Source organism: Bison bison, unplaced genomic scaffold (assembly GCF_000754665.1).
Source record: "Bison bison bison isolate TAMUID 2011002044 unplaced genomic scaffold, Bison_UMD1.0 scf7180017864057, whole genome shotgun sequence".
Taxonomy (NCBI): domain Eukaryota; kingdom Metazoa; phylum Chordata; class Mammalia; order Artiodactyla; family Bovidae; genus Bison; species Bison bison.
In genome coordinates, this window is record NW_011494629.1 from 2,452,185 (window position 1) to 2,463,008 (window position 10,824).

General features: G+C 42.0%; 1 protein-coding gene across 1 annotated transcript in view; it reads right to left on the minus strand.

Moving 5' to 3' along the window:
* The window catches only part of LOC104985737 (constitutive coactivator of PPAR-gamma-like protein 1), a 116,559-nt gene that overhangs the window by 37,962 nt on the left and 67,773 nt on the right, over positions 1 to 10,824 (minus strand). The window contains exons 9-10 of the mRNA XM_010836060.1: positions 4,012 to 4,099; positions 592 to 819 (exon numbers count right to left, since the gene is read on the minus strand). Of these exons, the coding sequence (XP_010834362.1) occupies positions 592 to 819; positions 4,012 to 4,099 (316 nt within the window). The remainder of the gene's footprint in view (positions 1 to 591; positions 820 to 4,011; positions 4,100 to 10,824) is intronic.

The following is a 10,824-nucleotide window of genomic DNA, read 5'->3' on the forward strand; positions in this document are numbered from 1 at the left end:
CAAGTCACTGAGGAAATTTAAATAAACACAGATCTATTCAAAACACCAAGATTCAGAAACAATTAATGCCACACTGTATATCTATTTAAGCATACATTTAGGAAGATACTAATAAAGTGACGAAGCCCCATATTCCATTGTTTGCTGTAAGTACTCAATGAGGTAGGGGAATAAGTCAAAGTATGAAGTGCTATCAGCCACTCAGAAGTTGGGAGCTTCTAGGACAGATGATAAACCAGATATAGTATGTGACATCACAATTAAACTTGACACTATAGCAAAAACATGTAGGAAGTTTTGAAATCAGAAATACAAATAAAATTACAAACCAGAGAATAACATGAAGTGCCATTAATTAGAAGCTTCAAAAATAATTTTGTGTGAAACTGACGAGAAAAATAAGACTTTCCCCAAGTTCTAATTTTATTGTGATTATAAATATCCATCTTTTTTCTCCAAGTTTAGAAAGGGGAAAATGAACTTCACTTCAAATACCTTGTAAGATAAAAAGCAGTTCCAAAAGGAACAAGGACACACCCCACAAGAGTGACCACTGTGAGACGAAGGCCACACGACAGCCCCAGGGCATACCTTCGTCAGCACGTGGAAGATGTAGGGGTACATCAGCCCCTTCTTGTGCCGGTGCTCGGCCACTCTCAGCACCTCGGGCGCGACAGGAGGCAGGGGTGGGGTGGTGATGTCCATGTGGTTCCTGGTGGGCATGGACAGGAGGCACGGAATTGGCTGAACAGTGCCAATCTGGTTCCCCTTTCCTTCAGCAAGCTGGCTGCCAGAAGAGGCAGTGGACGAACCTTCTGCCTGCAGAGCAATGGGCAAGCGGAGAAAATGGGTTTGTGTCACATTTCCATTCCTTTAACCTGTCTGTTCAACTGTAACACAGAGAGATGTGATTAACAACTTCAAGGAGGACAAGAGCTGTGACCCACTCCTCCTTGAACAGAGGAAGTATGAATGGACGCCCACTGTGCCTGTGTCAGGGATGGGAACCCAGAGAACTGCCACAGCTTCCGCTGGGTGACCCCACTCATGGCTCCTCCCTTGGGATCCCCATGAGATGAACAGCCTTCTGTAGTTGCTAACCCAAGTTCCATCTGGCTCCTTCATGTGACCAACTCTTGTGATTCTGCTTTCCTGGGAGACCCTTCCTCAACTCAATGGGTAGCATCCTCTCTACAGATGAAAAAACTAATTCTCCAAGAGGGGATGTCTCTTGTCTGTGGTAATAAGACCAGTAACTAGTGAACTGGGACTAAAACTAGATCTCAGTCAGGTCTGCTCCTCACCACCACCACAGTTCTTATTTAAAGAAGAAATATAAACCAATCCTCAAGTATTCTCTTAGGGTACTTAAAGTCCCAAATTAAGTATACACAGGGAACTGCCTGCCAAAAATTAAAACCAAAGAACAAGCTAAAACCATTAAAACTGATGAGTCAGATCTACATAAACTGACACAGAAATATGTGCATGGTAAATTATTAGGCGAAAAACATCCACTCTGTACAACCAATCACCAAATACAGAATATATGTACATGAATGGACGCCAAATGACTAGCTCAGTGCTGAAGGGAGATTCTCAGTTTCTCTTTACAAATTTTAGCAAAGTCCTAATTGTTAACCAAAAGTGAAAGTGAAGTCACTCAGTCGTGTCCAACTCTTTGCGACCCCATGGACTGTAGCCTACCAGGCTTCTCCGTCCGTGGGATTTTCCAGGCAAGAGTACTGGAGTGGGTTGCCATTTCTTCTCCAGGGGATCTTCCTGACCCAGGGATCAAACCCAGGTCTCCCGCACTGGAGGCAGATGCTTTACCCTCTGAGCCACCATTGTTTACCAAGAGCAAGTAGTATTTTTGCAGCAAACTTTTTTCCTCACAACAAATCCTAGAAATAATAATTGCTCACTGCTTCTGCGGCACCTTAAAAAATATACAAAGAAAGGCAATGCCAAAGAATGTTCTAACTACTGTACAACTGCACTCATTTCACATGTTAACAAGACTATGCTCAAAAATCTTAAAGCTAGGCTTCAGCAGTACATGAACTGAGAACTTCCAGATGTACAAGTTGGATTTAGAAAAGGCAGAGAAACCAGAGATCAAATTGCCAACATCTGCTGGATCACAGAAAAAGCAAGGAATTTCGAAAAAACATCTACTTCTGCTTCACTGACTATGCTAAAGCTTTGACTGTGTGGATCTCAACAAACGGTTGGAAATTCTTAAAGAGATAGGAATCCCATACCACTTTACCTGTCTCTGAGAAGCCTATATGAGGGACAAGAAGTAACAGAACTGGACATGGAACAACAGATTGGTTCAAAATTGGGAAAGGAGTACATTAAGGCTGTGTATTACGCCCTGCATATTTAACTTCTATGCACAGTATCTCATGGGAAATGCCAGGCTGGATGACTCACAAGCTAGAATCAAGGCTGCCAGGAGAAATAAAACAACCTCAGATATGCAGATGATACCACTCTAATGGCAGAAAGTGAAGAGGAACTCAAGAACCTCTTGATGAAGGTGAAAGAGGTGAGTGAAAAAGCTGGCTTAAAATTCAGCATTCAAAAAACTAAGACCATGTCATCTGGTCCCACCACTTCATAGCAAACAGATGGGGAAAAAAATGGAAACAGTGGCAGATTTTATTTTCTTGGGCTCTCCAAATCACTGCAGCCATGAAATTAAAAGACACTTGCTCCCTGGAAAGAAAATTATGACAAACTTAGACAGCATATTAAAAAGCAAAGACATTACTTTACCAACAAAGGTCCATCTAGTCAAAGCCATGGTTTTTCCAGTAGTCATGTATGGATGTGAGAGTTGGACCATAAAAAAGGCTGGATGCCCAAGAGTTGATGCTTTCAAGCTATGGTGCTGGAGAAGACTCTTGAAAGTCCCTTGAACAGTCAATCTTAAAGTAAATCAACCCTGAATATTCATTGGAAGGACTGATGCTGAAGTTGAAGCTCCAATACTTTGACCACCTGATGTGAACAGCTGACTCACTGGAAAAGACTTGATGCTGGGAAAGACTGAGGGCAGGAGGAGAAGGGGATGACACCAGATGAGATGGTTGGATGGCATCACTAACCTCAATGGACATGAGTTTGAGCAAACTCCAGAAGATAGTAAAGGATAGGGAAGCCTGGCGTGCTGCAGTTCATGTGGTTACAAGAAGTCAGACACAACTTAAGAGAATGAACAACAATAACAACAAAAAATATTGATTTTTCTGTTCTGAAACAAAATGTATTCTTTTAGTGGTATGCATTGAGTGCTTAATTTCATCCTTTAAAATACAAAGTGCCAAAATTAGCCTTAAGAAGAATAATCCATGGATAACTCACGAAAGTTTTCTACGCTTTCTGTTCCATAGCATGTAGACATAAACAACCGAAAACGCTTTGGAGTATGAATCCAGAAAACATCTCTGTTATTTATTTTCAGGATAATCATTCAACAGTGAGAATATTTCAGAGTTTTAAACATATTTCTAACATTCCATTATCCTGTATAAAAACAAGCCCTCTTCCAGCCAGAGACCAGCTCATCCTAGGTGACCAAAGGTGGAGACAGATGTGGCTTTGTAAGTTTAAAATATTCATCTAGAGATGAATATTAACAAGTAGAAATAGAAAAAAGGGGGGGGTGGAATAAAATTTAGTTTATTTTTATTTTTTCATTTTTAATGTGTACATCAACAAAACTTTTCTCACCTAATCACCACAAAACCCTACAAGAAATGAGGGCTCTGAAAGGCTATGTAGTGAGCAGAGAGAAGAGGATCTCTATTAGGTCACCACCCTGCTCTGGGAGAGAGAGCAAACGGGGGGTAGCCCAGCCCTTCCCCGCTCACCCTTGCCAATGTATTACTCATAAATAACATGCGTAAAAAAAGAGAGAGAGAATTTCACTTTAAATCAATCCCTGGCACTACATGCTGAGACAATGAGAATTTGAAAGAATAAAAGGCACAGACTTACTACCTTTGTTTGGTCTCCTGGGTCTCCCCGTGCTTGAGGTTCTGAATGGCTTCCTGTCTTCTCCCAGCCAATCTTGTTCCCACTGATATGGCTGAACATAAAATGAACAAAAATACCAATTAGTGTTGACCACTTCCCACATGTACTCATGATGATAAGAAGGGCCTGCCCTGAGCCTACAAACCAAGGATACCTTATGCTTTACTGATCCCACTTTGTGAAACAACCTATGTCCAGAGAAAATCCTATCACAAGAACACTTTCCACCTACTTCAACGGTAACTACCCACTGGCGAAGAGAAATCAAGCACCTAACCTATGCCTCACGGCTCGGCTTAAAGATGGTCTAGGATGTGCTAGTGCTGCGGGTTTATAGGAGACAAATGCAAGGCTTGCCTTTGGGAGCTCAGTCATCTTGGAGAAATAAGACATCACATTCAATTGACAATGATCAGGCAGTAGAAGATTAAATGTTATCCGGGTCAAGTGTTACTCATAATTTATAAATAAATGTAAAGTATTATATGCCAATGACAATTCATGGGGGGCATTCCTATTCATGGTAGGGAGCATGGGAGCTAAGGCTAGCGATAACTCACTCAGAGGTGTGCGCCTTGCAGGCCTAAGGAGAGGCAATGGATTTGTGAGTGCAGAGAACAAGAAGTTACCTGAATCTTACTTGGGGAATGATGTTCTTTGGTAAAGTAAAAGTGGGAGAAAAAGATGCAGAAGATTACAATGTATCTTAAAATACCAGAATGAAGTATTTTTCAATCAGTATTCTTAAAAACTGTGGGTTGTGACCAATTAGAAGCCTGAGAAAACAATGTAGGGGATTTAACAAGCATTATTTTTTTTTTTTTTTTTTTAAAGAAAACGGGGACTTTCCTGGTGGACCAGCAACTAAGACTCCTCACTTTCACTGCAGGGGGCATGGGTTTGATCCCTGGTCAGGGAACTAAGGTTCCACCTGCTGGAGGGGACAGAGAAACAGAATAGACTGGATGCAGCAAATGTGATATGAATCAAGTTATTTCAAAAACTCTTTTTCCATTTGTGTATTTGGGGCCACAATGTAAAAGCAAATTTACTTTGGTACCTGGGCAAACTTTGTGAAAAGAGTATCCTGGAGGGAGTGGGGAATCTAGAGGGGCTCGAGTAGGGACGAGCTGCTGACAATCATGGGGATCACCTGAGCCACTACACACATCTGCCTTCGCCTGCCCCTCTCCCTGCAGTGCTCCAAGTCAAAATTATCTTCTAAAACCAGTGCTGGCCACAAGACATGCCAACACAGAGAGCTTTTATTTGGCTTGCCTCATCTGACTCATGTGACAGAAATTTTAAAACCTGGTAATTCCATCTTCCAATCAACTTCATTTTAGTTAAAAAAAAAAAAAAAAACATTGCAAAAAGAGGAGAGTGAGACTGACCCATCTTAAACCAAGAATCATGTCCAATGTTGTGATATTTTGGAGTCTCATTCCTTGATGTGAGTCACCCCAATACTTCCACATCAAACAAGGTTATCCAGCATCCAGGCTCCTAGTCTTGAGTGAAGACTCAGAGAAACCATTGCTCTGCCCAAGTTCGCTACTCATGTGTACAATCTCAGGCTACAACTTTGGAAAACCAGAGGAAACTCTAGTGATGAGAAGGCATAAAAACAAATACAAGTATTCTAAGAGCATAGTGATCCATCCTATTTGAAATCCAAGAGAAGAGCAGCTACTACATGAGTGAGCAGATAAGAAGCTGGACAAACTGATTAGTCAATCCATTATTCATTGAGTATCTACTGGTCAGGACATGTTATGTGATAACTGTGCCAAGACCTGTGAAATAGGGAATTAGAAGGTATATAATCTTGTCATATACATGTCCAAAGTGAGTATTTCAAGCAAAGGGGAGGAAAGGTAAGTAGCTCTGAAGTGGTTTATTTAGAAGGTGGTATAAATAAAGTTGTTTAAAAAGTCAATAACATTTATTGTGTGAAATTTTAGAATATATTACTTGACACATGTTTTATACAGAAATATAACATTTATTACCTACAATTTTATATATTTAAGGATATCCTATCTACAAAATGCACACATGAACAGCTTAATGAATGTCTACAAACACACCACATAAGCAATACAGGACTGACATCCCAGAATCCCCTTCTTGACCTGCTCCTCAGACTTCCTCAAGGGTAACAGTTATTCTGACTTCTAATAGCAAAGACTGCTTTTACACACCATATACACAGAATCATGCATTTGTACACTTTTTATGTCCAGGAGTTTTGGCTCAACAATATGATTGCAGTGCTTGTTCTGTCTCAGGGCCACGTGCACTCAGTGCTGTGGAGGCACACCACAGCTGGGCCTACAGTCCAATCCTACAGGAGATCCCCTCCCCAGAAGCATTTAGTGTTTTCTGTTGTTCTTCGGTTGGCCTTTTGGGAGGAAACGCAGTGAATCTCAGCACAGTCTACCCTGCACTTCTCTGATAATAATGAAGATGAGCACCTTCCCATGTGTGTGTGCCTGTTCAAGCATTCAGTAAGCGGACAATGTGCAGAATGCTCTCAAGGACTTACAGGAAGCCATCATCTGTTTTGGATACAGGTTCTCGGTCAGGTGCATGGACTGCAATTATCTTCCATGTCCTGCTGGACTAACACCCCTCCCTCTCTATGACAGATTTAAGCTTTTATAAGTGATGCCCTGATGCGAAGAGGTAACTAATTGGAAAAGTCCCTGATGCTGGGAAAGACTGAGGGCAGAAGGAGAAGAGGGCACCAGAGGATGAGATGGCTGGATGGCATCATTGATGCAATGGACATGAACTGGGGCAATCTCCAGAAGATGGTGGGGGACAAGGAGGCCTAGTGTGCTACAGGGGTCGCCAAGAGTTGGACACGACTGGGTGACTGAACAACTGCCACATGTGATGCCTTGTCTTGTACAAGTTGGCTGCGACTGGGTGCAGCCTTTTCTAACCACCCTGTGCTCGCTATTCTCGTTTCTGTGTTTCATGGTATGTATCATATTCAGCACTAATGTCTGTCTATATCACTCAGTCATGAACTCTACAAAGATAATAAAACCATACAGTCACGACAGAACAGGTATGCAATAGCTGAATGACTAAATCACGTAACTGTAGCCTAAATGGATATGGCAAAAAAGGCGTAAAATTTTATATGGATACACTGTAGTGGGGAGATCATGCCACGTGACGAACATGGAAGCTTGTCCCACTTAAGATCACGTACAATTTTTATTTATAAATCTTAGTTTTGTTTTATAAACTAAACTAAAAAGTTACCCAACTAAAAAGTTATCATAACCTAAATGTTTGCAAGATCTTTTAATACTGTACTATAAAATCTAAAATTCTGCCTGAAAAACATTCTTGACAGTGGCTAATTTTATACAGTTCAGAATACTTCAATAGGATAATTATATTACTTTATAACTTAAGAAAACAAAATATTTGATGCAACAAATGCCGTGCTTTGAACAACAAGATGGATTAGAAATTTCTGGATATTTGTATATTCAGTTAGGTTCCATTTTGCACAATGGCTCCCACCTTATAATCACACTTGGAACTGCTAATGGTGTCATAAGTTTCATCAGCTTTGCCCTGAGAAAACCTGCTCAGACCCAGGCAGGCCACAGGGAAGTGGACGGGGCAGGGCAGGAAGCCTGCATGTGTTCTGGATTTGAATTTTCCTGCTCAGCCAAACGCACAACTCTCTGTGGGTAAACTTCAGGTTCAGGGATCCATTCACAGCCACAGCAACAATGACTGGATTCAAACCTAGACCCACCATTCCAGACACTACCCCATGATATTACCAGAAAGCCATGAAATGCATTTATGATGCAGCAGGCAATCAACAGAAAAGAACTACCTTCATACCCAGACAGGTGGCAAGGAGGAAGGCCAACACCACACAGAACTCGCCAGGATGAGAATCTGTGGATTCTCAACAGGTGATGCAAAGCCTCACTTCACTCCAGGACACGTGGGACTTTTTCTGCACTAAAGCTGGTTGAAAGCAGCCAACTGTCCTAACCACTGAATTCTCTCAAACACATTTTTTTTAGTTAGCAGGTTGGTGATGCTAGGATGGAAGTAGACTGGTGTCCATATTTATACCAAGTGTCTGACCCATCACAGTGACTTCTCACTCACGCACAGCTGTCCTGGGTGTGGTTTGCTCTTGTGGAACAGAAAAGGAAAATAGCATTGACCACAAGCTGACTTATTTGTCAACAAAAAAGGAAGAAAAGGCAAATAAAACCAAAAGGGGGGACTTCCCAGGGGTTAAGCATCTGTGTGTCAACGCAGGGGACACAGGTTTGATCCTTGGGCTGGAAACTAAGATCCCACATGTGGTGGAGCAACTGAGCCCATGTGCCACAACTACTGAGCCTGCGCTCTGGAGTCCTTGAGCCGCAACTACTGAGGCCTGAGTGCTCTAGATCCCTGCTCTGCAACAAGAAAATCCCTGCAACGAGAAGCCCACACATTGCAACTAGAGAGTAGCCCCCACCTGCCTCAACTACCCACATGACCAAGAGCTAGTACAGCCAAAAATTAATTAATTAATTAATTTAAGAAAAACAAAAGGGAAGAAGTAAAACACGAGCAAGATCAAATCCTCAGTAGCACTATCTAGTGTATGTGGATAAGGTCATAGATATGGTTAAACCATGTGAAAGTTTCAACAAATGCACATACATTTTCATTTTCATCTGCTCCCTATCCCAAGAACAGAAGGGAGATTTGACCGACAGCCTGCTCTCATTCAACAGACCCCCAAGAGTTCTGATTGCCAGGTGTTCCTATTACAGAGGGTGAAGACTTGAGCTCCCTGATAAGGGAAGCCACAAGAGTATCACATACATAAATATCCTTTCTAGGTACATCTCCCTATGCCCCAAATTAAGCTAGGGTCACACACATTCAGATTCTTTCAGAAGTACTTGTCTCATTCTTATGCAGCAGTCAAGATGGAGCTCTTGTCCCAGACGCTCCTCTTATGGGTTTGTCAGAGGACTTCTCATGGCTTTTCCCACCCAAGTGAATGTTCAGAAACACCCGAGTCAGATGAGCTCGACATAAAATGCCTACATGGGTCAGTAAGTGGCTAGAACTTACACAGACCCTCCACCTAGGATGGCAAAGATAATAATTAATTCTAACCAAACATAAATATAATTCAGAATAGCTTTTCTCAAAAGATATTATAAGTGTTGCTGCTGCTGCTGCTGCTAAGTCGCTTCAGTCGTGTCCAACTCTGTGTGACCCCATAGACGGCAGCCCACCAGGCTTTATAAGTGTAACCTGGTACTAAAAAAAAAAACCCTCAAAATATAAATGTAAAGTAGCCATTTGTCTGACACAACAGTGTAACAATCTGAAAGGGAAACTGAAGCTTATTTAGCCTATCTGGGACTGGGTACCCTAGGGCCAGGGTAAAATGTAACTGTCTTTGCAAACAGTTTCCCTGGAAAGGAAGCCTGACAGGACTTCAATCCCAGCTCCGCATAAAAGGCCTGCGTGGGTCAGTGAGTGGCTAGAACTTAGACAGACCCTCCACCTTTGATGGCAAAGATAATAAGTATTTTCAACCAAGCACCAAAGTAATTCAGAATAGTTTTTCTCAGCAGATATTAGAAATGTAGAACACCAATACCACTCAAAGGAAAAAAGATGCATTAGAAGAAGCATGTTTCCTGGGACACTAGATGAAGGGTGCTAAATGAAATTCTTTAGGTATTTACATTAAGAATGAAGTAAATGTTTTGGTATTTTATTGCCTCCATGGTTATTTTTTAAATAATAGTGATAGCTAAAACTTACTCTGGTCACTCATCAACTAATTTAAACCATGTACAACCCAAAGACCTCCTAGTCACACTGGGAGCACTGGGCCCATGGAGCTTCAGGCCACACTACCACAAGTGGCAACTGGTACCTGGCAAGACGAACCACAGGAGGCTGGGGGACTGGGTCCTGACAGCTCTGGGTCTCTGCAATGGTCAGCAGTCCCTCGGGCACTGACAGCAACCTTTTATAGGTTACACAAAGACCAAGAACATGCCAGGAAAGCCCAAATCTCATGCCACACCAACTCCACCAATGTCCCCCTCTGAGCTTTATCTTCAAAAACCAGTGTGGGACTTTCCTGCTGGTCCAGTAGCTAAGACTCCATGCTCCCAGTGCAGGGGGCCCTGGTTCGATCCCTGGTCAGGGGATCGCGTACCACAACAAGGAGTCTGCATGCTGCAGCTAAAGATCAAAGATCCTGCCTGTTACAACTAAGACTTGGCACAGGAAAACAAATAAGTACACAAAGATAAATATTAAAGGAAAAAAAAAAATATTTGCCAATTTCATAGGTTAAAAAAAGGTACCTCGTTAGGTTTTAAGTTACCTTCCTTTTTCTTTTCTTTAAATCAAAGTAAACAACATACTTTTATGTTACTGACTATCTGTTTCCTCTGTGAATCCCATGTTTATATTCTTTTTAATTTGTAGGAAGCTGGGTGTTTTGGCGGGGGGGGGAGGAGAGGCTTCTTTGGGGGCTAATTCTAGGGTGGGGTATTTTGGGGAGGCATACTCTTATATAACGGTCCCCATTACCTGTCCACACCATCTTTAAAAAAAAAAAGCCATTGCTTTTCCATTGGGGAAATGAGGTCACTTACTGTGTAATCTTCCACGTTCAAGATTATTTCCCAGTACCATGGGGAATATGGTGGAAATGCCTGAGGGAATCAAACAGGAAAGGGCACACCCAGCCAGGGG